Below are 25,588 nucleotides of genomic sequence, written 5' to 3' on the forward strand. Positions count from 1 at the left end.
GGCATCTATTTATCTCTCTGTCTTACCCTTAAAATAAGACTATGGGTGTGTGTGTGCGCATGTGACTTTATGTTGTGTGTGTGTGTGTGTGCCTCCCTGTGCACTGTATATTCTCAGGGTGTGTCATGCTCACCCTGTCTGTATGGTCCGTCTGCAGCCTAATGGAGGTGGCCAGAGCAAAATGCCGGGCTCCTTCCTGCTGCCCCCGCCACCCCCGGTGGCGCGCCCTGTGCCCCTCCCCATGCCCGACTCTAAAATCATCAGCACGCCCACTGACGGCGGACTCAGCTCACCCGCATCTCCGTGTAAGTCACCCCCCACTCCTACTCCCCTCCACAAACCCCCATTACTGCCCCAGTCTCCCCACAGACTTCTCACAGAGGCCAGTCCGAACCGATTTTAGACTCCAGTAGCTTGGTTAGCTCTTAGCTGGCAGCTAATTTGTCCTGCGGTCAAAGCAATACGAGTTTGTCGAGTTTGTTAGACTAGAATAAATGTAGCCATCATAGAAGTCCCCATACTGATGTGCAGTGCAGCTGCATTGGACCTGTCCTCTGTAGTACAACTGAAAAAAGCACAGGTCTGGGACTTCTACTATGGCTGCTGCTGTAGTTTTTCATAGTTTAGCTGACCGTCTGCCCTCAGTAAGGTCAGTCAAACACTCAGCAGCCCCGGGAGCTTCACTCCTATTTCATCCATCACCTTATAGACTGTTCGCCATTAGCAAGATCCAATTCTGTCAAGGCACAAGCCACGCCTTTGCCAAACCAGAGATCCTCTCTTCCGCTCCTCTGTATCTCTTGCTCTGAAGTTCTTTTCTCTCTTCATGTCTTCGCAGATCTCCTGAGCTTCTTTCCTCCATCCTTTCTCTTTCTTCAGAATCTTTTTATTCTCTCTTTTTCTCTCTCTCTCTCTGGTGTTCGGTTTCCTGCAAGCACCGCAAGAGGCAGTGTAGTCTCTCTCCCTTCTTTTTGATGTGTTTTGTAGTTTGGGGGGAACAGAGCAGAGCAGGGCCCTGTGCACGATGCCTCTGTAGCCGCAAGCCTTTGATCAACACAGACTTTGCATGTCTGTCTGTGACAGCGGCAATACAATCTACCCCCTTCTCTCATTTCTTTTTTTGCCTTCTTCTTTTCTTTATTTGATATATTCTCATATCCTCCTTTCTTTGTTTCTTTTTTTTCCTTTATTTCTCTCTTTTTCCTTTTTAAGGGAACAAAATTAGGGCAGTTGGCGTGGACTCCAAAAAAACATCATGCCCCACTTTACCCACCCAATCCCCTCGCCACTTTCACACAAATCTCACAACAATTAAAAATTGAGAACAACAAAAAACATGGAAACCACAGTATAACAAGAACAACCCAATCTCTCTAAACATGAATGATAAAAATCTAATCAAACCTGTCTAATTAGTGCTATACTGGGGGAGCGGGAGAAAGGAGTGTCATCAGGGAGCGGTGAGGCTTTGGTTGGTTCCACCCAGACAGGTGCGGTGCGAGAGTCGGGCCACGGGAGAGGCACACCGAGAGGGGGCACTGGACGGAGCAACCGGGGCACCTTCTCCTCCTTTTGTTTTGACTTTTTTCTCCTCTTCCTGTCCTATCAACCTTTCCTCCCCTCCCCCCTCCTTCCAACTCTCTCAGATTAACGTGTCACTTTATTATTTATTTATATGAACATCTATATAAATAAATATCTCCGTCTCTTTTCTCATTTCGGTGACTGTTATCACTGTATTTTTTTTTTACCCCCTCTAATCTTGTCTCTGATTCTCAAGATATCGTAATTACAGTCATAAACACACACACACACACACACACACACACACACACACACACACACGCACATGCACACATGCATACACACACACACAAACACACATGCATATGGTACACTCACACCCTCACTCATGCATCAGTTTCCAGCCCTGTCACTGTCACCCCCACACATCCCCATCCCCTCAACCTCAAGTCATGCACAGCAAAAGTTCTACTCGGCCGCCATGTTGGAGTCCAGTGAGCACAACTGCCCTAAATTTGATCCTGTGGCATCACTGAATGGTGTCACTTTGGAGGCAAGATGCTCCTATTAACCAATTAAATGTAAATGGAGCGTCGGTAACCACTGGTGATGAATACAGTTCCTCCATGGGTCACCCTATTATTAAGTCCGCAGTGAATCCTCAGTGGTTTCCTATGATTACGGAGGCTTATTACTGAGGCCAGGGGCTGCTGAGGAGCGTCTCTGACTAACAGCGCAGCCATATTTTGGGGGAAATAGCTTCTTCATGTTAGTGCTAATCATTACAGACTGTACATCCCCTTGTTTACCACAGATTAAACGGTTAAGTGAAGGAAAATAACATTGAACCTGCCCGCAAAATGAATAAATCATCCATGTGACTAATAGGGCATCAGTATCCCTGACCCTTAAATTCTTTGACAGTGATTTGTAGTCATAGTCGTAGCAGACAGACATTATAGTAAAAACATATAGATATTGATGATGAGAGCATCAAACTCTACTATGAGCTCGGTGTGTATGTGTGTGTGTAAAAAAGCATGTACACACTTGTCTCTCTCTGTTTATAGCATACTCCACGCCAGGCTCCACAGCTCCCAACCGGTTTGTCGGCATCGGAACACGGGACAACTTTCTGAATATCCCCCAGCAGACTCAGGTACCCCGCCAACCTCCCTCATTTAATTAACATCCACCCATTTTCCTCTCCCTCCTCCTCCTCCTCCTTTGTTTTTATGTCTTTTTCTTCCTTTTCGCTCATCACCTGCTGCAAGCGTGACTTTGCACTGTAGGCATCTTTGGGTTTAAAGGGACAAGCATGTCATTCAGAGCGAAGGCCGTGATACAGAGGCAGTACTCAGACAATTGCTCTGCATTGGCAACCAGCTACACTCGCTGATTCAGCCCATGGTACCGACGTTGATCAACAGTTTGAATATTTTTTGCCACCCGTCACTAGTCATTCATAACTGCTGTCTGTATGATTTTGTTAAATTAGGCCCTTATTTCGGCAAAATAATCCCGAGTTGAAGCTCACTCCTGTCACAAGCTCTCTCCAGAGTTTTCAAGCACATAACACAGTCTTCATCAGTGAATGGAGTTTCCTCAGTTTTTAATGGAGACGGATCTCTTGCAAGCTCAGCAGCTGTTATAAAAAGATGTTAACCTCACATGTCAGATTCGTGTCCATGAAAAGTGAGCAAACTTCCGTTAATGAACACTGTGTGACATGGTGAAAGCCTTAGAAAAAGTTTAGCAAGTGGACCTTTAGTTAGGGTTGTTTTGTCAAACTATTTCAGTGGACAAACATTGAACCTTGTTTATTTTTTCTACAAGTTAAATTTAATTTGAAAGCTTATGCTAAAAAAAACATCTTTTGTGACAATGCTGGCTTGTTTGAGTTAACTTTGTATGTGACCACATCTCACACACTGCCATAACAGTCTAAATAATATAGGAAAATGATAATGCACCAGGGGAAGCAGATATGCCCCATTATGAAGATATTTTCATCAATTGTTTGCAAACTTGCCCACCTACATTGACACAAAGTGTTGCCTATACACCAAGGCCTTGAGTTTCAGTATTGGTTTACAGTGTCTGTACCACAGTAGTTTCCCCACAGTAAATGTAAGCAGTGCCAGTGAGTTTCAGCTCCAGCAGTGTTGATTTATCTGTGCTCGGCCCCACAGTGTGTATTAGTGCAGCGTGTGAGGCCAGTAGTGAACTACATTGTGGTTTCAGCTTTGGCTGCGCTCTGCCACTGGGCTGCAGTATCTTGGGCCTCCTCCATCACCAACACAACTTTTCTCATTAGGGGCTAACCGCACCTGCCTGCAGCCAACTCGGCTCTCCTGTCCTCCCCACACATGGAAACAATCTGCATTCCTCCTCGGCACAGCTCTGCTCGGCTGCTCCACTCCCCCCCTCCGCCCTCCTCTCATGCATCAGCAGCCCACCCTCCCTCTCTTTCTCTCTCCCTCTCTCCTCCCGCTGCTCCCTCTAGTACTTTCGAGATCCCCACCTGCACCACTCTCCCACAGATGTAGACCTGGCACAGAGGGGACATCCAAACACCATCCAAATGTGTGTGGGCGCGTACGCTCACATGCACATACACTTCAACTCAGTGCCAAAACTCTTGCCCCTCATTTTCTCCCCTAAAAAACAACAGGGCTTTTACAACAGCTTACATCTGTTCAGAACGCTTATTATCCCCTGCTATTGCTTATCAAACATCACTGAAAAGTGGCCACTCTTCCGAGTTTACAGCACGCACAGCGAGAACCTGGGCACTGGTATCAACTGCTCCCAGTTAGCTGAGCCTAGTAGGTCAGTAACAAGCCCAGCCAGAGTGAGTAACAGAGGTCTCTGCCTATCCTGCTGTTCTCTGGCATATGGAGAGGTTCAGACGACGGCCCTGCCAGCCCGCCTCGCCGCCTTCTAGCCAACTAGCCAAGACAGAGGGAGAGAGTCTTCCCACTGCCGTCAGGACAAGAAGCAGAGAAAAGCTGGTCTGAGGAGCTCTCTGGTGGCGAGACCTCAGCCCTGCAGGACGAGAGAAAGACAGGGGGACGTGTATGAAAAAAGTAGGAGGGCCTGAGCGAAACGGAGGGAAAAAAGAGAGAGGGAGTTAGTTGAAGCTCGCTGCACTCCACAGTCACGTCCCGGCTGTCTGGTTGCCCGCAGCAACCAGACATGATGTCATAGGCAGTTGAACTTGGACTTGAAGGGGGGTTAGAGAGAGGGGGTCACTTTCCGCTGCCAAGGATTACACTGGGAGAGCCGGAGTACGAGAGGGAGAGGAAAAGAGAAGGGGGTTAAGGGAAGTCGGAGCCAGGAGGTGGAGTTATCTACTGACACCAAAGAATCATGGGTAGGAAGGAGGGAGGCAGAGGTGGTGGAGGATAGAAGGAGGTTGTGGGGGACAACAGAGAGTTTGCTGTTAAAGGTGGGGTGATCCGCTGCTCTCCCCAGGGCCGAGGCCTGTGGAATGTCAGCCGCAGCCAGAACAGCTCGGCCTGTGCCAAAGCCTCCACTCTGCCCTCTTATCAAACTGAGAAACCAGATCCCCGGAGTAGCTGCCCTCAATAGCTTTACAGTGTAGCCTGAGACCACTCGGGCCCACAGAGCAGAGACATATTAGGAGGATCGCCTTACATGTAAACTGGTAGTGCATGACAGAACAGTTATAGTCCTCTGTTTGCTCATTCAGTTGAAAGCCATTCAGGCCGATACAAAAAAAGAACTGCTGCTGTAATGCTATTTGTAGCTCTGAAATCACACAAGTGTTTTTAATGAGTAAAACTCCAGCGTCAGCTCTCTTAAAAACAGAAAGCGGGGAAGTCGAGGTAGTAACTTTTTCGACACCACATGGGACAGCTGAGCTCAGCAAGTACAAAGTGTGGGAGAAAAGGAGTAGAAGGTGGCCACCTAGTGGCTGAAGGATTATTCATACAAGTGGCTCCCAAAGCTTGTAAACCTCGTAAAACAAAGCAACCTCGACTTACGACCCCTCGTTACACGGCATATGCCTCCTGGTTGTGAGCAGTTCAAGCAGACAGTACATTATTTTGTTTTGTCTTCAGAGGTCTGAAACGGTAAAATTATCCAGTAATTGACCAGAGAGGAACGTCTGAAAAATTACGTGTTGTTTTGTGTAGCATAAATGTTTTTTGTCTGTTTCCTGCCGTATCATTCACCTCTCAGATTTATCTTGTGACCCTTTGTCAGCCAGTGATTTACAACATGCTTTCAAGTTCACTGTGTAAGATGCTGTTCTGTGTTCATATTTCACACCTTTTCATACTCTGTTACGACCCCCACTTCTCCCTCCCATATTCATATCAGTAACTTGTATGTGTCCGTTGGTAGGTAATGTTCTGAATTTTTTTACTTTTTGTTTTTTTTGCACTGCAAAATCAAAACTGTTGAGAATTCATACTTGTTTTAAAATGTAATAAGTGTAATTTTAAGTCTAATTTCTTCTTTCCTTTTCTTCTCCACAGTCCTGGTTCCTCTGACAAGGCCTCTCTGAATCAAGAGCTTAAATTGTGTCATGAAAATTGGAAAAATTTGGAAAAACAAACACATCACCGCTGATTAAGAACAGACTGCTGACACTAAAATGGTCTTTCTCTTTAGCCAACACTATTCAAAGTACTACTACAGAACTTCCCACACCACCCCAAGAGGACTCCCAATCCCAACACGATTTGAACAGCAACGCTCGTCCCCCTTTATGCAGGAGGCTCAAATGAGATTGAGTTGACAGACTCAGAATGCAAGGAAAAGGAAGATGAACTGTCTCACACACATACCACGAAACGTCAAAGGAAACACAATGTGGCAACCTGACAAATGACCAATTATACATTTGTTGTATTTTTATGATTTTTTTTTCTTTTTTTCATTTTGTTGTCTCCACAATGAAACTCCATGCATTGGCTGGGAGATCCAAAAAAAAAAAAAGAGTAGTGGTAAATGGTGAAGTCGGATGTGCAATTCAAAAAGATTGCCACCCAAATTTGCACGCCTCCATATCTGTGTATTTCCCACCTGACCCCCGCCACCACCATCGCCGCCACCACCCCACCTGGAGCTCAGCGCTGCCCAGGGTCCAGACCGTTAACCGCAGCCACATGCCTGTGTGTCACCACACCCTGCCGCTTCATTCGCTCAGCCCTGAGCCTCTTTTCATTTCCGATTGGCCAATCATGGTGACACCATCCGATGGTGTGACATATATGCACTAAGTGGCTGGTCTTTGTTTACCTGTCAAAGTTATCAGGGCGTCCTGCTGTGGGAGAAGCGATAGCCATGAGGCGAGTGCGAGCGAGTGAACACACGACAGACAGTCATAACACTAACTCTACATGTGCTCTTTCGTCCCCTCACCTATGCACTATTAATTTTTTTAATAAGGGATGAACAGTATTGCACATCGATGGTCAGATGAGCGATTAGAGAAGTGAGTCGAGGCTGGCTGCCACTGCGGGGATGTGGCTGTGCTGACATTCAAGTCTAGGCCCTGAAACACGCAGCACACATACGCACACTTAAACACACAGACACACACACACACACGTGCACGCTTGCAGACAGCACAGATCTTCTCAAGAACAGTCTGTCACACAACCACTCATAATATCTTATTATTCATAGACATGGGATTTAATTTACAGTAATGCACACGCAGCATCGGCTTCATATTATTAGTTTTCATTTTGTTTGTAGGTGTTTTTTCTTGCGATTTCCTTTTTTTTTCTCTCTGCCAGATTTGGTTTTGTTTTTGTCTCACTTGGATTGTTTTCTCTTGCATGTCATAACGCTTTTTCTGTAGTTTGCAGTAACACGTTAATGCTCGGATTTCAGCAAAAACAGGAACAGCAGTTTCTCAAATCTCTCACGTATGGACAGCACAGTAACAACAGCTCATCACATGCATCCCTTGCATTGCTTCACCCCTTAGTCCCGTCACAGAAAAACCCACAGGACTACACACACACACACACACACACACACACACACACACACACACACACACACACACACACACACACACATAAAATGCACACCACCAACAACCTGACATAAAATAATAAAGGGAAGCCTTTATATTTGGTTCTCCAAACTGCCTTTGTTAATGGTTTTTCATTCACTTAAGATTTGTCTTTTTAATTTGAGATATTTTTTTCTATGTAAATGTTCACATTGAAATTTGCTATTGGTATTATTTTCATCATGACACAATCCAACAAAAGCCGACCTCACAAAATAACTGGACTGCCTAGCTGTTGGTTCTGTTTTGCAGGGATAGTAAACAGGGCTGAGACCCTGTTCTCAGCCTCTCTAGTAACATTAGCTCTATGTACTAAAACCATATATCAAGACTATAACAATATATGAAAGTGCCTCTGTATTCCCTTCATGCAATTAGTAATAAACTTGACTTCAGGTTCTCTTCCCACATATAAGCTAAAGCTACAGGGAATGGTAGCATTGGTGCATGTGGAAACCATTGGCCTAGGACAGATCTGTATAGAGGACTGCAAACTTTTTTTTTGTAAAGACAGAGAGAGAGAGATCTTATACATATATATTTATGATATATGCTCCTTTTTAACTTTTACTACATGAGCTGGTTGGCAGTCTAGTTATTTTCTGAACTCTCACCGTACCCCCACCCCTTCACACCCCGTTTCAGTAACATTACCTTACTGTTACCAGTACGAATCAAACGACACACGCCATCGCCATCTGCAGCGCAGCATTATAATACCTAGATGAACATGTCAAAAATCGACAGTAGGTTTGAAGAAAAAAAAGTGTTTGTTTTTTTGATGGAAAGTATTATTATTGAAAAATATGTGTCGATTGAGCCACGTGCAATGCATTGGGTAGATCATTGTGTTTGTCTGTTAGAGATTTTTAAGAAAGCTAAGAGAAAAGAGAAAAAAAATGTATTTGTTTCAAGTCCGTACGCTCCGGGACTCTAAACTAGAGGGCCATGAAAAATCCTAGTCTTTGTAAGTTGGGGGTATTTGTTTTTATTTCCTTTTGTCTCTTTTTTAATGTTTTATGTGTAATCAGTTGTTTATAAAAATGTGGGAGGGCTGAAGGAAAAAAAAAATTCTACACAAACTCGAGAAAAAAAAATTCTCTATCATCAGATGAAAACTGGTGCTTTAACACTATAAAGTACATTCAGAACTATTGTAAATGAATGGTAATGAACAAAAGTAACAGACCATTTAGGAAACAGCATTATTCCTCTCTCTATTTTTATTCTTCTTCTATTTGTATTGAGCGGGGGGAGAGGTTCCTATTCCTTAAGGTTGTGACACAAAAGGCATTTTGGTTCAACCTTTAGAAAAAAAAACAAAAACTCTCAAAACACATTTCAGATAACTTAACCCGCGCACTGCCTGAAACTCACCAGCAAAAACAAAACAATAAACAACCCTCCCGATTTAACTCATTTTTATCTCATAACATTGGCATAAATACAGTTCCTCCCTGAAGTGTGGGAGATGCTTCACATCCCCAAATCTTTTCTTCCCATGATCATGTTGATATGTTTCTGGATAAAATTCAGCAGGTTGTGTTGAGACCCACATTGCAATGGAAGGAGTAATAGGTTAGACCTTTTGTATCCTGCACAGATAACAGAAACAGAAAAGGGGCAACAACAAAAAAAATGGCTTAAAATCAGAAAAAAAAGTATTTATGAAACAGGCAGCAAGGTGAGCCTCTCCCCTGTTCCACCCCCTCCTCTGTAAATGACTCTTATAGTGCTTGTGCTGTAGTGTATAGTTTCCCAGCAGTTAAAGGTTGTCCCTTAAAAGTGCCTTTTGTTCACAGACTCCATTTTGTAATCGAGATCGCCCCTTTTTTTCGAAGCGGCCCGAGGTAGCAGGTTGCCCCTAAGTGCCGCGAGGAGGCGAAAGGTCGTCGCCCTATTCAGCACTACGGGGCAACTTTTTTCCCTCCCGCCTTTCGAAATGAATCCCCTCCATTGTACCTCCCCTATATCCTCTCTTCCTTTTCAAAGCCGTATATATATACATATATATATATATAGTACAAAAGGAAACTGGTGTGAATTAGTTCTTTACTTTTTATTGATAAATGATGACAAAAAAAAAAACATTTTTTGAAAAGGCAAAAAAACTTGTTCTCGTTCAGCTCTTGCTTTTTTCTTCCCCTCTGTCTCCACTGTCTGTTCTCTCTTAGACACTGGAGTAGTCTGTAACTGTGTGTCCGTCACTCTCCGTCTCTCTCTCTCTCTCTCTCTCTCTCTCTCTCTCTCTCTCTCTCTCTCTCTCTCTCTCTCTCTCTCCCGCCCTCTCCGCTGTTGGGAGGGTGAAAAAAAAAATATTGCCGAAAAACTTTTGTCTGAGCAGAATGCAGTTAGCTCACATGTTATTCTTGTCTGTATGCTTCACATTGTATTACCATACCCATCTTCTTCAGCTTCTCCATTCAACAGCTAATGTAAGTGAACAAATTACGCTGACGGGCTTTTGGGGGTGTCCTTGGGTGGGTTAGGAAAGGGACGGCAGGGGTTCAGGGGTTTGGGTTTAAGAGGTTTACGGAGAAGATTACCGGGGTCAAGAGGGCTGGATGAACTGTTTTGGGATGTTGGAAAAGGGGCTGCTTTGACTAGGATAAGAATTTGCTCTTGTTTTTAGCTATTTATTTTTGCTTTTTTTTTTTTTTGTTTGTTTTATTTCCCCCCTTTTTGTTGTTTCCTTTTTTAATTTGGATTTCTTTTTAATATTTGCTATCAGGGTATGCTGTCGTTTAGGCTCTCTTTGTGGATGCCTTTGGACTGTAAATGAAAAGCTACAAGCACCTTATAACCGGACTTGTCCTGCACGAGGCTGAAAGAGGGGGGTTTGCATTTCCAGGACATATCCCACATCCATTCAAACCAATCTTTTAAAGTGAAGTATTAATGTTCACGGTGGGTTTCGCACACAGTGAGACTCTCAGCAGTATTAGCCACTTACAACAACAACCAGATAGATAAAAGGCCAGCATGAACCTGATTCCTCTGATTTTCAGAGGATTCAGGGAAGCCCTCCATTTTTCTCCTCTGACCACCTCATGCTGGACTGCTCCGCGTCTTTGTTCTGTTGTCGATTTTGTTCTTTATCTTCTTAAGCGTGTATGGTAATTGGTGTAATAGGCAGCACCCTAGGCCCCCTGACTCCCAGCTCTTTTACGCCTCTGTCTACGCCCTCAGTGCAGCACCACTTCTTTGTGAGAACACCCCCAGAGCTCTAGGTGAAATGCATGTGTTAATTACAGTTTCTTTTCCATAAGAAGAAAAACACAGTTTGAGAAGAGCAGCACCTGATTGAATAAAAAGGATGTTCTTGACTGTACCATCTTGCTGTGCCATGTCGTTCTTTCTGCAGCCTGGTGACAAAATAAGGAATCAGCTCTGGAACTACATGCATCAATGTTTACAGGGTGCACCACAGTATTAATATCTTTTAAAGGGACAAGGGCAGTAATGCTCAGTTTATGGCCCGCGGGCCAAATCTGGTCCTCTAACAATTTTCTAATTCACAATAACAAATAAAGTGATTCGCACTGGGAATTTTGTTTGTACCTTTAGTATACACAAGGTACCTGAGTGTATAAACCTCTGCACCCCACAAGGTCCTAGCTAAGCCCTTTATGTCCTAAAATCCTATAAAAAGCAAAGTCCTAAAATCCTAGAAACATTATAAAATCTGAGAAATGTCCTCAAATCCTAGAAATGCCTGAAATCCAATGAAATGTACTAGAAATGTCCAGAAAAATCCTGTACATGTTCTATATATCTAAGAAATTTCCTAAAAGACCTACAAACATCCTAAAATCCAATAAATGTCCTAAAAAATGAGAAGTGTCCTAAAATCCTAGAAACAGCCTCAAATCCTAGAAATACCTAAAAACTAAGCAATGTCCTTAAATATCCAAAATGTCCTAAAGGCTTAAAACCTAATGAATGTCCCACAATCTGAGAAACGTCAAAAAATCCTAGAAATATCTTTTGCTGTGGGAATGAGGCTATATTGAGTATGTAGTACGGAGTATACAAGTAGGACCCGCTCCGCATGTAGATATAAACAGCTCAGTCAAAGGTTATAAAAGCAGGATTCTTATTTTTAGGTGATTATAAACCAATGAATACGCAGTTATGAATACTGTTTACAGTTCTGCTCATGGTCGCCTCTAAAGCCTACACACCGGACCATTACATGTATACCTGCTAATTAGCTAATGTTAGCATGCTAACACACTAAACTGAGGTGGTGAACATGGTGGAGGTTTGATAGCTGCTACACATCTGCAAGTTAGCACTTAGCTCAAAGTGCCACCATGTCCACAGACAGCCTCACTGAGCCGCTGACACGGCCGGAGCTATTTCCTGCATATTGGGTTTTCAAAGCATTCAAACAATGTATTTTTAAGTTCTTCTTGAAGCAGTAAAGCAAAAACAACCGAGCGTTCAAGCAGGCTTGAGTTTAATTTATAGAAACATTTTAGAAAGTGACAACAAAATTGGCTCCAAAAGTGCATTTAAATATTATATGTAATTTTTTTTAAATAATTAGCCAAAAAGTGCATGATTGTACATTCAAGTGCTTTAGGTTTAGGTTATATATATATATATATATACTTTAAATACAGGGGTAGTGCAAATAATTCCATAAAACTGGAGACTAAGGGGAGACAGATTAAAATAGAGTACAGTGCAACAAATATCCTGACTTTAGATTCCAAGTTTAGGTCAAGCTCCATTACGATTCCGATTCCTTTAATTCAACCAAAATCGTAAATGCTCGTCTTTTAAGCTCCTGGTCTGCTATTTGTAACTCAAGCTGTAAAAAGCACTTAAACATCTTATTAAAGAGTTTCTAAAAGGCACTACAAAGCATACAGCAACAATTTGCATAAAAAAAAAAACTTTCATGAAATCAGCTGCAAGTAACGCGATGATGATTGAAGACTAAAATAACGTCCAAACATATTTGGTCTGATAATAAAGCAATTTGCTCACTCAGCTGCGCCATGTAACTGTTTCAGTGCAGTTCTGAACAGCATTTTCAAGTACTGGTAAAAGTAGATCTCTGTTATAAAAGAAATCAAGTGCTTCAGGTCAGCTGGTCCTCTCCCGCCTGCTCCATCGGAGTGTCTGAGCCTCATCTTGCTGCTCTGTCATCTTGAAACAGAACGAAAATTAACAGCTACTTCTTGTGTTTTATGTGATGATGAAAGTGTAAAAACAGTACCGACGAATGTACCTGAGCTGCCGGCCCAGTGTTCTGCTCTGGCCCTGAGTGGCATTTCTCTGCATCATCAGCAGAGCTGTCTTCTTGTCCTTCTGACGGAGGAGACTGCGGTCCAGTTTGAACTGGTAGCAGTGGTGCAGGTGGTGCACTCTGGATGTTGCAAGAATTCACAGTAAGATCTTTAAGGTGTCTCGCAACAACATAACTCCAGATTGTAGAGGAGACACTTACCTGTACATCAGGTGTAGTCTCTGGTGGAGGACTTGTCTCTTGGACTGGAGGGTTGACAAATGGTAGTGCAGCATGCTGTGGGATGGGTGGAGGTCTGATCCGAGGCTGGTTTCCATTAGATGGAGGAGGGGGTGCTGGTGGAGCTGGTGGAGCTGCTGAGGGCTAAATGTGGGAAGACTGACATTAGGGGGAGCAAAAGTCCAACTTTGTATTGAAGCTCGGCCTTGTTCCTCTGAGCAGTTTACCCTCTACAGTACACATTTATTAACCCTTTGAAACTTGAAGCGACGGCTCTTTTATTTTGCTGCTTTCAGACACCTTTTTACAAGTATTTAAACCTTTGAACCCTGAGCAAATTGGCTTGATTTCTTTCAGAAACCTAGGAGAAGAGGCGCCTGGTGGCTCAGCGGATAGGGTGGGCGCCACATGTTTCGAGGCTGTGTCCTCGCCGCAGCTGCCACAGGTTCGATTTCAGCCTTGGCGCTTTGCTGCATGTCATCCCCTTTCTCTCTCCCCCTTTCACACTCACGTGTCCTATCAATTAAATGCAAAAACGCCCTAAAAATTATCTTTATAAAAAAATAAAATAAAATAAAACCTGGGAGAAAAAAAAAGGCAATGAGCCCCTTGGTGAGAAATGTTTCATGAATTGCAAGAATTTAGCAGATTTAGATTTTTTTTAAAGCTAAGGAAAACAACAAAGTAAAAAAGAAGAAAAAGAAAAAAAAGCTAGATTTATAATTATCATAATTTAATATTTTAAATTCTGTTACAGAATTATTATACATTTTGAGCACTTTTCCTGGGCCATTTCCCTTTTTTCTTGTTTATCTAATTTGTTTCTTCTTCTTTTTAAATGTCCAAGTAATTTTCTTGTACTTTTTACGATTTTCTTTCTAATTTGGGGGTAATTTCTTCTTTCATTTCTCGTTGCTTTCTTCCCATGTATTTTTAAGCAATCAAACCAATGAGCTAAAAAAAAGAAAGAAAAAAAAAAAGAAAAAAGAAATTAATAGAGTTCTTCGAGTTCTTCCGGCAGCCACTTGTACTCTGACATCCGACTGACGCAGGTCGCTGACGGAAGTGTTTTACATTTAGAGGAATTCAGAATTAAACAGCTGGCAGCATTCATAATGTAGGGAGCTAAAAAAATAATAATCACGGACAATATGATTGAATAATGGCAGAAAAAAGATTCATGTAGGCTTTGCAACTTTTCAACGAACAAGTTTCACTCTATAGTGATTTTAATAGCTTATGTAGGATTTGTAAATATGTAAATTTGGTGACTAAGATCAGTTGTGAAAAGACACCACCTACGTCCATACCACACTGCAGCAATTAGCAAGTTAGCTATCCAAAGTACACGAACAGCAAATGTTTTCTATGTCGCTAATTAAAGCTATCTATTACAGTGAGATATATAATACACAATATTATACTGCACACAATACTATGTTTTATACAAAATGACTCTTTATTATTATTAAGCGTTAACTACGATGCCTCGCCCTCTTACCATTCTCCAGTCCTCAAAATCTTTCCTGTATCAAAAACCGTACTGGACGAGACTCAAAAAAGTTATAAAAAACCAACACTTTAACCTCTACGAATAAAACAAAAACAAATTAACAGTAACGCGCCTTCATACTTCTCCTAATGGTATGTTAGCTTGCCGTAACTATATAATAATAGCTATATATTGTAATAACATGTACATAGTTTCGCACAAAGCTGCAACAACATCAGTACTTCCGGCAAAATTTCAGAGTAAAAGCGTCATCATTGCGGTCTTTTTAATCCTTACACTGTCATGTCATGTGTAGCTGTGAATAGAGTCCCTCAAATACATCCACAAACTGTATAACGTGGGTCAGTGGGAACTTTTTTTCCTCTTGCGCAGGTGCAATGAGTACAGGTTGGGGAATATTTTGACACATAATTTGTTTTTTTTTTTTTTAGCAATCACAGAGGGATTTTACAGTGCTCATGTTTCCTATACTGTAACGGACTCAGGCCCAATGGATTGGCCCCATAGACTAACTTTATATACAGTCTATGGTTGGACCCCTCGGTCTTAACACACACACACATACACAAGTATATATTATTATATTATTTTAAATGTTGAAAGTTTAAGCTTTTATTCTGAATGTCAGAATGTCAGGCGGAAGTGTGGAGTTCTACAAACTTCCTTATGACGATATTCCGCTTTGTGTTTTTTGTAAACACAAGAAGGCAACACACACACACAAAAAACACTTCACCGAGACGGTTAAAATATTTGTCACTAATCGTCTTATTAGCCACCGTTTAGCTTAGCATCGGGAGTTTATATATCCGAGAGAGCGACGTCGCTTCTGTCGTCGATATTTCGTCAGGGTCCTCGCGGAATGACAACAAATTATCAGCTAACAGCGAGCTAAGCTAACGCCAACTCGTTCACACGGTAACTCGTTAGCTTAGCTCCAGCTGAGTCCTGCTAAGCTGAGTGTCTGTCTCTCTCAGAGCGAGGTGGACTCTCTCATGGTGGTCTCAGTTCAATGGGGAACTGCCTGTTTTCACAAGGTGCGGATGACCTGTCGCTGCTGAACGAGTCCGAGGGGGGCAGTCTGCCCGGAGAGCCTCCGCCGCCCTACCAGGTGAGCTGCTGGGGCTCAACATAAATAAACCCCGGGGATCGGAGAGCGCGTCACCTCCGTGATTTTTGTATGCTGTTAAATAAAGCCTACCAATCAGTAATTATTACACGAGACAGCCCGTGGTGGGACATAACGAAAGCACTGCACTTACATTCAAATTTTAAGCACTTTAATTGAGTGTTTCTATTTTAACCTCAATTTCAACATAGTGCTTCTTCTCCACTACATCTCAGAAGTAATTATTGTGCTATTTTTCTCCACTAATATTACATTTGTCTCATAAGTGCATTCACTTTTCAGGGTACCTTTTTTTATTTTCTTTGTGTCTAGTGTGTCACTGAATTAGGTGATTTTGAATTCTACTTTTCCCGATAAACCGATGTTATTTTATGGACAGAAAAAAAATCTTAGAATTCTTAAGATAAATAAAATATTCTAACCTTTTTGGACCAGCTGGAAAACATGTCCTTACAAAGATAAAAGCAGGGCTGGTTTTCATAACACACATACTCATTAAAGTCTTATGCATATGATTTAGTGGCATCTAGCAGTGAGGTTGAGAAATGAAACTTCTCCTGTGTACCAGGTGTGCAGGGGAACTGTGGTGGACAACACAAAAACATGAATGGCCTTGTGTAGAGCGAGAGTTTGATTTGTCCATTCTGAGCTGCTGTAAAAACAACATGGGGGACTCTGTGAAACAGGACCTGCTCCATATGTAAAAATAAACAGCTTACAATTCTACTTTTCAGGAGTTTGTAAATTAGGAAAGCATAATTATAAATATTATATAGGTTTACCATTTTTTCCAATAGCTGCTGCATAATCTTACACACTGGACCCATAATGCAGCAGTAATATTGATCCAAAAACATCAGATACTGTATAGTAAAACACTGATGGGAACACATAACTACAGAGTGAGTACTTTTACTTTTCATTGTTGTAAGTATTTTTTGCTGATAGCTCCTGCATACATATGTGTGTGTGTGTGTGTGTGTGTGTGTGTGTGTAAAATGTAATACACTTATTGTACAATTACACTGCAGAAATCATATGAGCTATATATTAAAATATTGTGATAACCTAATCTCTATAAACAGATACCTGCATTTGTCTGCAGGATGTGCAGACCACAGGACAAGATTTTGGTACAGGAAGCGTCCTGGTTTTCCTTTTGTAGTCTGAGTTTTATTGACCAATTCGTATTGACTTTTGAGCGGGTTTCGGTTGCATGCAGGTTAACAGGTCACGTGGGGAGCAAAAGAGGCAGATTGCATTGGCAAAAATTCAGTCTTGTAACCCATCTGACAACAATGAGCTTTATAATAAGTTTTTACTAATTAATCTGCATTCATATGCAAATATCTGATTAGATGAAAGTTGCAAAGTGAACTGTAAACACTGAGTAATACACAGAAAAGTAAGTTTGGCCCTGATATCTGCTGGTTACACTGTGTAGAATCCCCAAAAATATTATTTGTAGCCCCCAGAGGCTATATCGTTGTGAAGCCGACAGCTAATGGGTTCCAGGATTGATGACAACAAAAATCCAAATGAGACCTCAATAACAGTGCTTGTAGGTTATCCATCACTTCTTGTAGTGTCCACTCTCCTGGTGCTGTTTGGAGCACAGAAACATCACAATGTTTTATGTCCCCCAAATAAATTTTAAAACTGGCGTGATCAGTTTGACAAGTATCAGTATCAGCCTCAGAAATCAGCTATCTGTCAGGCAGTAATGCGAAGGGAGCACTGACACTAAAAATCCTCCCTCCATAAATGACGTAGGTTGGTTTGTGTTCCTTCTTTTCCAGGAGCGCACCCAGCCTGTGCCGGTGTACCATCCCACCCCAGGGGAGAGTCGCCTGGCTTACCAGCTGACCGAGGAGGAGCAGGTCCGCATTGCCCAGCGAATCGGCCTCATCCATCACCTGCCTAAAGGCATCTTCGACCCGGGCTCCGACCCCTCTGACAAGAAAGTTAAAGAGTGAGTCTCAAACATAATCTGTTTTTTGTCCACTTGTTGGTGTTGTTTTGGTTGAACCCAGTGGACGGGGTTCATTCTAATACCATTCTTAAAAAGTATTCCACTGATGTATAGAGAGTCCTCATATAAAACTATGCCGTCTGTGCTGTAGAATGACACAAATACTTTTGAATTTGGTGCTGCATGACCAGAGAAAAAAGAGAAAAGGGACCGTGGAATTCACTTTTGCAAAAAAAGAGTTAGAAAACCTGCAACAACCAGAAGGTACCGAGCTGCACCAGACCAATAAATGCTCTCACAGTGGGTGATGTAATGCAAACTAGTTCATTTCACTTAATAGCAACCAGCCGGCAACAGCAATCTAGTTTTACAGTCAAACACTCGGCTAACTCATTAACAGAATCTTATGTGGGCACTGGGTAGTTGGAGCAAAGTTTACCAAAGTTCATTTACTGACCTCATTGCTCTGATACAAATCTGGTTAAAAATCAGCAAAGTATTCTTATAATAAATGATCAATGATTATTGGTCAACAAAATAATGCTCTACAGAACAAATAAATGTACAGCAGTGGGCTCACAATTTCGATCAGCAGAGATGCACAGCCCTGCATCACTGTTGTCTTAATAATCTACATGTGAATGAACCTGTGGGGTTTTTTTGAATATGTATTAGATAACTGGCTACACTTGCCTATAACATGAGGAAGTCTGGAATAAAGGAACAGTGTACCCCAAAGAGGGTTCCTGCAAATCCTTAAAAAGTCTTGATAAAGGCATTCAATTTATTAATTAATTAATATGGTCTTAATTGGTATTAACATGTCTTAAATCAATCTTTCAAAAATCTTAAAAAGACATTGAAAGTATGATATTAAGAATCACTTTTTGATGCTGCATTGGTAATGTCTATTTAAAAAAAAAATAAATAATGTACAATATTTAAGGTTTCACAGATGCAGATAGAGGACCCTCCAATACTCATATACGTTTACAACATCCAATCAAATGAAAAATTAACAAGCTTTTTTTTAGGGAAGGGATACTTATATAATGACATAATATATTTATTGTTTTCCGGTCTAGAAAGTTTTACATTTTTTCTGCATTTGACTTGGATCATCTAACTTTTTTACTTGACCTAAAAAGTCATGTTTTATGTTGGAGTAAACATTTGTCCCTAATCCACAGTAACTGATGTCAGTTCATGTTTTATTCTCTTCAGTTTTAGGTGCTGTAAAATTTAATTTAATTTAATTTTGTTTTATTTTACTTTATTTTACATTATTTTTTGGTAAATGTATTTTTAGACACACACTTGTGTAAGTTTTATTGTATTCTTTGCTATATACGGTTTTATAGTTTGCATGTTTGAAAATCTGAATAAGCGATTAACCCGAGTTAATTTTAAAAACATTATCTTCATACTTAAAGATTATGAATTTCATGTTTCTCTCTCCACCAGGTGTGTGATCTGCATGATGGATTTCGAGTACGGCGATCCCATCCGGTTCTTGCCCTGCCTTCACATCTACCACGTGGACTGCATCGACCCGTGGCTGATGCGTTCCTTCACCTGCCCCTCCTGCATGGAGCCGGTAGACGCAGCCCTGCTGTCCACTTACGAAACCAACTGAGCGGCCCCACCACGGCCGCTCCTGCCTAAAAGTAACTGCACCTTTTTAGCCGAAACTGTCCTAGCTGTTCAGACAGGTAGCCATGGTGATGTGGCATTATGCAGATGTTTGGAGAGAGTTTGTTTTTTTTTTCAGAATCAGATAGGTGTTGAAAACTGTGCCCTACAGTACATTGCTTAAGTCTGTTATGCACCTATTTTGGGCTTTGGAAACTCTTTGCCTTTTACAGTAGGACAACGTGCCAAATCGAGCTAGATGAAGAATATGGAAAGCTGTACACGTAGCAAAAATATTACTGCAAAGTAATTTCACTTTTGTACAACTGACAGTCTATTTTAATTTGTGGTTTTTATGGTAATTAGATGCATGTCACCAATGTGATCGACTCCCCCTCTCTAGATGTAATGTGCAATATGTTAAATCAATGGAGAAAGTGGAAGTTTCTGTGTTTTTCACATGAACTTGTGGCCTTGAATGTCACAAAAACACAGGCCTCTCTACTGATATGCAATCATCAAAACACAGAGAAATAAGTTTTTCTGAACAAAGTTATGAGGTCCCGTGACCGCTCATGTCTACAGCACCATGAGATAGAATGGTGTCATTTTAGATAGCAGATATTTGAAGATTGAATCTATTTTATTTGACTATGGTCTTGTTGTCTGTACTGTAGTTTTTCCCTTGAAGCTGCTTTTAAAAATATGGATCTGTTTTGTTTGTTTTCTTTTTGCCTTCCCACAATATGGATCCTCTCCTTTGCTTTGCCTAGAGTTTGTGCTCTCTGTTTCATTTTTTACAAATCGGTCCTTAGTGTGTCCTTTTCATTGTTTACTGTCAGTGACATTTACAGACAAAATACGCTGTGCAATCCCCCTTAAAGCACCTTGGGTCACCCCACATCTGGCTCCCTGTAGCTTGTAGATTTCGTAAATGATTGTGTGTTTTGATATGTGTGTCTGTGTGTGTTTTTTGAAGAGGTTGTGGCTAGAGATTGGCAGGTGGAGGTAATATTGTGAAGTAATCCTTGTAAACCTTGTTGTTCCCTCTGTTTTAGTTGGGTTTTGTTTTGTGTTGATGGCCTTCTTATAGAAAGCGATGCATTTCCAGAGCTCCTGGCTCTGGTCAAACAAAACTGCTTTTAACTTTTGGTATTAGGCGTGTACTCTGATACTGACTGCGTAGTAATGTATAGCACAAACAAAGTACAACGCTGAAGGAGAAGCTACAGCAGTAGAAAGGAATGTATCTTGAATGTAAAGCATTATTTCAGCTTTTAAAGATTCGAACAGTACACGTGACAATAAGAGGACATTTCTGATTTACTCAGGCTGCTGTGCCTTTTTAGGTTGAGGTAAGCCAATTCCTGTGAAGTACAATCATTTCTGACTTGCTTTTCTTTTAGTTATCCTCTAGGGGGAAACAGATACCAGCACTGTACTGATTTGTGTCACTATGAATTAGGGCCAGAAATGAAGCCGGAAATGTGCTCTGGCTGCTGTTAACAATCAGTTTGTGTTTTTAATTTATAAAGTGTGCCACCGGTGCGCAGATTTTAGGAAAATTATGAAACCACAATAAAAGTGGATACCAAATTTTATGCAATAGTGATGTGTTGTCTCTTTATTATGTCTTTAAGGGAAAGTTCACCCCCACATTAAACATACACGTTTTTCTATTATCTGTAGTGCTATTTATCAAGCTACAAAATAATAATAATAACAATAATAATAATATCAATGTTTTTTTTGTCATGCACTTTTCATTTAAAACAAATTGCGAACGCGTAAAAACAGCATAAAAAAAACAAGCATAAAAGCACGTAAACAACTATGATTTTGGCGTGAGCTTCAGAGCGTTGGTGATATTAGCCGCAGAGATGTCTGCCTTCTCTCCAATGGAGCTAGATGGCACTCAGCTTGTGGCGCTCAAATTGCCGAAATTAAAAAAAAAAAAAACAGCAATGTCTTTCCAGAAATCGTTCAGTTATATTAGAGAAAAGGCGCACTGCATCTCAAACCAGATCAATCTAGACTGGTAAATAGTTGCACAGGTAAAGGAAAACTATGTATATTTGATTTTTGGGTGATCTGTCCCCTCAAAGCTGACGATGTGTAGTTGTGGTTATTATTGTGCAATCATATGGAAAAATGTTTCCCAGTGTTTTACCAGGCTCTACTAAAGGGCCAAATGAACAGCTGGCTTGTGGTCAGGGGCCAAAACATTCAATCCCAGCTGGACTCTGAACATCAGCAGTGTTATTCCTATTACAAGAAAATATGCATCAGCTGTGCCAAACAAAGCACTAATGAATCCTTCACAAAGCTGCACATGAAGGAACAGGAAGAGGTCATTTCATTTCAACAAAAGATTTTATTAAAAAAGTAACATATTTACAGTATTAAAAATGGATGTATTGCACATTTAAATGCACACTGGATAACAGTGTTATACAGAAAATAGACTTAAAAAATCATCACACTCAACTTCATGGAAATGCTGTAAATGTGGTTCACAGTTAAATTGCAAAAATATTTTACAGTACTTTGTTATTTACAGGCATTTAAAATCTCACAAGACTTTAATCAGAATAATCTTCACAATGATAGCAACAGACATATACATAGTATACTGCATAGTACTAAAAACCGTAGACTCCCACACTGACTGTAGCCAAAACCACAAAAAGTCCCAGCACCATCCTGAGCAGAGGTGTACTTCTGATGATGGCTTCGGGGAAACTGGGTGTTTTTACTGTTGTGGAGTGTGTTGAGGAGGTCTGCAGCTTGTTTTCAGTGACGCTCAGTAGCATCTTCTGCAAATCCTCGAAGACCTGTAAAACAAAGACAAGACGTCAGTCAGCTGCTTCTAGTTTAATAAAAAATGTATTTTATAAATTCACAGTGACACATCGGTTTTATTGTTTCTTTCTCTTCCCAACCATCATCGCTCCGTACCTGAATGTTTAACTCAAATGCTCTGACAGCCTCCTCCAGCACGCCGTTCCTCTCCTCCTCCGTCAGCTCCACGCTGTTCATGCGGCTGCGATACAGCTGTTTGAACAGGTTTGGGCTTGACACGCCGGGGAAGGCAAAGAACGAAAGACCCTCGCTGCCCTTCAGCCCCAGGGACTTCTGGGTAATTCTACCCAGGACCTGACCTCCAGACAAGTCACCAAGGTACCGAGTGTAAGCGTGGGCAACCAGGAATTCTGGGTTTTCTTTACCAATCTGAAATAAACAAGAGTAGAAAGTGTTATTTCAGGATCAAACTGCAGAAAAATGATTTTGTGTGACACTATATATGATAAACTGAACTTACTTGTCTGAGTCTGTGGCTGTATCTTTTAGTGGCTGCGGGGACAACAATCTTCTCTCTCCAGTCTTCGCCGTAGAAGTACTCCAGGTCTTTCTCGATGGCCTCCAGTCTGGCCAGTTCAGCCGGGAAGTAAATGGGTGCCACAGCAGGGTGGGCGGAGTTCCTGTCCATCGCTTCCTCCAAGGCCTGGTAGATGTCATACAGCGAGCACAGGAGGAGCTGAAGAGGAGGAGGAGAGGTGGTGTCAGACAAGTGGATGGGATAGCTACCATACAAAAAGGTATGAACAAAAGTGAAATCATGCCTTAAAAATGGAATTAAAACGCTACCTTGTACTGGGGCAGGGTGACTCGTCCCCTCTGGAAGCTCAGCATCAGCTCTGTGTTTTCTGCTCTTACGTGACTCTCCTTTGTCACCTTTTTGATTTGCTCTGACAGATCCCTGCAAAAAGAAGATGGGTTAAAGGTAAGAGAGGAAGGCACGGGATAAACATAAAGAGCAAATATGGCACTCCAAAGTAGAAGATATACACTGTGTGGCTGCACCTGTAAGTGTTAATCTAATGTAGGCAACGTGCAGCTGATGATTCTGCAGTTGCAAACAAAGTGACTGCATATTGCAACAGAAACCTACTTTTGGATACCGTGGCACTAATGCAGATGAGATCATCCGAAATGAGCATCTGTTAACTGTTTTTTGTACGAATCCCTTATTCATGCTTAAGTTAGTCACGGAGATCCACAAGATTCTGTACTTGGACCAGTTCTATTCACTTTATTTATACTTCCCTTAAGGTAAAATTGCTCTGTTAACTTCCAGTGTTATGCAGATTATACACAATTATATCTATCAAGCCAGAGAAAAAACAATCAGTTAACTTAAAGCATGTTTTAAGGACATAAAAATCTGCATGACCTGCAGTTACTTGATGTTATTTTCAGTATTCCGTTTAATTTTAAAAGAAACTTGCGGTAAGAACAAAGTAATCTAGGAGCGTGAAATGTGAATGCAGGATGGTTTTAGATATACAATAAATCACAGCAGCTCATTCTTACATGTCAGTCATCTGCTCTGCTGCTGTCTGAGTCTTCTTCTCTGTCTCCATTTTGGCACTGAAAAAAAAAATAAATTAAATGTCAGAAAAGTGCTTTTGCAGTCCATCTTCCAACATGATCACCAACGTTATGTAAGTAGTTACGTGGTTTAAAGCATCATAAATTTCAAAGTATGACAAAAACAGCAATGTAGAAATAATGTTTTACTCACCAGTTAGGATGAAGTGCTGTAGGTCCGGTAGTGTTGACAGTAAATCACAGTTTTCTCTGTAGAAGTGCTGTACAGTTTGTGCTCTGTGTGCCTCCAGTATTCTCCTCCTTATATACGGTCCTCCTCTGTCTCCTCCCTCCAGCAGCTGTATGAAAACAGGAACTTGGCGTCACAAAACCGCAGCTAAACATGATCTGGCAACTTCAGCAAAACGGAGTAGGAAGGTCTGAGAGTTAACATGATGCAGCAATTTTGAGAACCACTGGGAAAATTCCTGGGGGAGGGACTATGGGACTTAGCATGAGTAAGGAAGTTTTCTTAACGCCCTGGAATACCAGAGGGAGGGCTGAGTGCTAAACATGACAGTGCAGCTGCAGAGTTTCAAAATTGGATTAGAGGAGAGGAGGAGCTGACTCTAAACATGACTGTGTGCGTTTCTGAAACCAATGAGAGGAAGTGTTGAAACAGTGACTAATGTTAGTGAGATCTCATGACTGTATCAAGACAATAACACCAGCACTTACCAGTTCATCAGAAACATGAACTGGTTTTATCATGTTACATGTTCACTGATAAGTCTGTCAATGTTCACATGAAAAGAAAAAACTGTCAGCAAAACAAGAAGTAGTTCTGAGGAAGTAGTGCAGATAGTGTGACATCAACCAGATGTAGGCTATAAAGGATATTAAAACATAATGCTTTTTTTGATTTTCTCCATTTTAAAAAACAATTGGCATTTAAGTTACACTGTAGATTGATGACAATTTAAGCCAACAATTTGAATTTATATTACTTTTTCAATAGTATGTATGTGATTGCCATATAACAAATAAAGCCAGCAGTTCAGGCTTTTCTTAATTATAGTAATCTGTGCATGTGTTCATCATTTCCTTTTTGAAAACAGATCAACATGGTTTGATTCATATTATTTGAAGACTGTGACACACTGTTTATGAATTTGTGATTACTTTCTTCTTCTTCTTCTTCTTCTTCTTCTTCTTCTTCTTATTATTATTATTATTATTATTATTATTATTATTATCATCATCATCATCATCATCATCATCATCATTATTATTATGTTTATTTGAATCAGGGACAATGTACAGAATAACATTAGTCTCAGAAGAGAAAAGATGCTTTGTACCAGATTTGAGTAGCTAATTTCCATTTGTAGTCCCTGGGCAGGTAAGGGCAACAGTAAAATACAGATCATAACAACAGCAAAACTTATGTAAATGATACAAAATGCTGTAATACTGCTGAAAGAACTAACACCATATGGCCAAAAGTATGTGGATGCCTGCAGATTGCATGTGATGTTGACCATCTCATCCACTTTTGGGATCTGGCTGCAGGGATTTTTCTACCAACCAACCAAAATGCTATCAGTGTAGTCAGGCAATGGTACAATATATTAATAAGGCCTGTCTCACAGTGGGTGTTCCCCAAATTTTTACCAAAGTTGTTGGATGGGGTTGAGATCAGAGCGCTGTGCATGTTCTTTCAAGTTTGTTTATGTAAGGCCCAAATTAGGAACATGTCATGTTGAAACTGGAAAGTTGCTGCTAGCAGAATATTGGAATAAATACTGAAAATGGGGTCCAAGGATAGGAGGTGTCATATGTTAAATACATAGTGAAGGCGTCTGAGGCAAATTTGTGATCTCTGGGCTAGAATTAAGCTTCCATTT

At 41.1% G+C, this 25,588-nt stretch overlaps 4 protein-coding genes across 15 annotated transcripts in view; 2 read left to right on the plus strand and 2 right to left on the minus strand.

Annotated features, from left to right (window-relative positions):
- Nucleotides 1–10,916, plus strand: part of LOC121941879 (nuclear factor 1 X-type-like) — a 118,639-nt gene extending 107,723 nt beyond the window's left edge. For 8 of the 12 annotated variants that reach the window (XM_042484816.1, XM_042484813.1, XM_042484810.1 and 5 more), the window contains 3 exons: nt 158–305; nt 2,595–2,683; nt 6,033–10,916. In XM_042484816.1, the coding sequence (XP_042340750.1) occupies nt 158–305; nt 2,595–2,683; nt 6,033–6,047 (252 nt within the window). In that variant the 3' untranslated portion in view covers nt 6,048–10,916. The remainder of the gene's footprint in view (nt 1–157; nt 306–2,594; nt 2,684–6,032) is intronic. The other 4 variants (XM_042484814.1, XM_042484818.1, XM_042484819.1 and 1 more) reach the window with 2 other exon arrangements.
- A 1,766-nt stretch (nt 10,917–12,682) lies between these two features.
- LOC121941997 (vegetative cell wall protein gp1-like) lies at nt 12,683–14,767 on the minus strand. The gene is made up of 4 exons (XM_042485067.1): nt 14,566–14,767; nt 13,047–13,208; nt 12,828–12,965; nt 12,683–12,745 (listed from the first exon to the last, which is right to left on the minus strand). The coding sequence occupies exons 1-4, from the start codon at nt 14,566–14,568 to the stop codon at nt 12,683–12,685; spliced, it is 366 nt and encodes a 121-aa protein (XP_042341001.1). The 5' UTR covers nt 14,569–14,767.
- Nucleotides 14,768–15,268: 501 nt separating this feature from the next.
- On the plus strand, nt 15,269–20,911 carry rnf11a (ring finger protein 11a). Its single transcript, XM_042485226.1, has 3 exons — nt 15,269–15,688; nt 17,506–17,678; nt 19,143–20,911. The coding sequence occupies exons 1-3, from the start codon at nt 15,590–15,592 to the stop codon at nt 19,312–19,314; spliced, it is 444 nt and encodes a 147-aa protein (XP_042341160.1). The 5' UTR covers nt 15,269–15,589; the 3' UTR covers nt 19,315–20,911.
- An 812-nt stretch (nt 20,912–21,723) lies between these two features.
- LOC121942196 (heme oxygenase-like) lies at nt 21,724–23,998 on the minus strand. The gene is made up of 6 exons (XM_042485336.1): nt 23,896–23,998; nt 23,685–23,741; nt 22,959–23,070; nt 22,633–22,848; nt 22,269–22,541; nt 21,724–22,144 (listed from the first exon to the last, which is right to left on the minus strand). The coding sequence occupies exons 2-6, from the start codon at nt 23,732–23,734 to the stop codon at nt 21,953–21,955; spliced, it is 843 nt and encodes a 280-aa protein (XP_042341270.1). The 5' UTR covers nt 23,735–23,741; nt 23,896–23,998; the 3' UTR covers nt 21,724–21,952.
- Nucleotides 23,999–25,588: the final 1,590 nt, after the last annotated feature.

The sequence above is a fragment of the Plectropomus leopardus genome, chromosome 4 (genome assembly GCF_008729295.1).
Source record: "Plectropomus leopardus isolate mb chromosome 4, YSFRI_Pleo_2.0, whole genome shotgun sequence".
Classification (NCBI taxonomy): Eukaryota; Metazoa; Chordata; class Actinopteri; order Perciformes; family Serranidae; genus Plectropomus; species Plectropomus leopardus.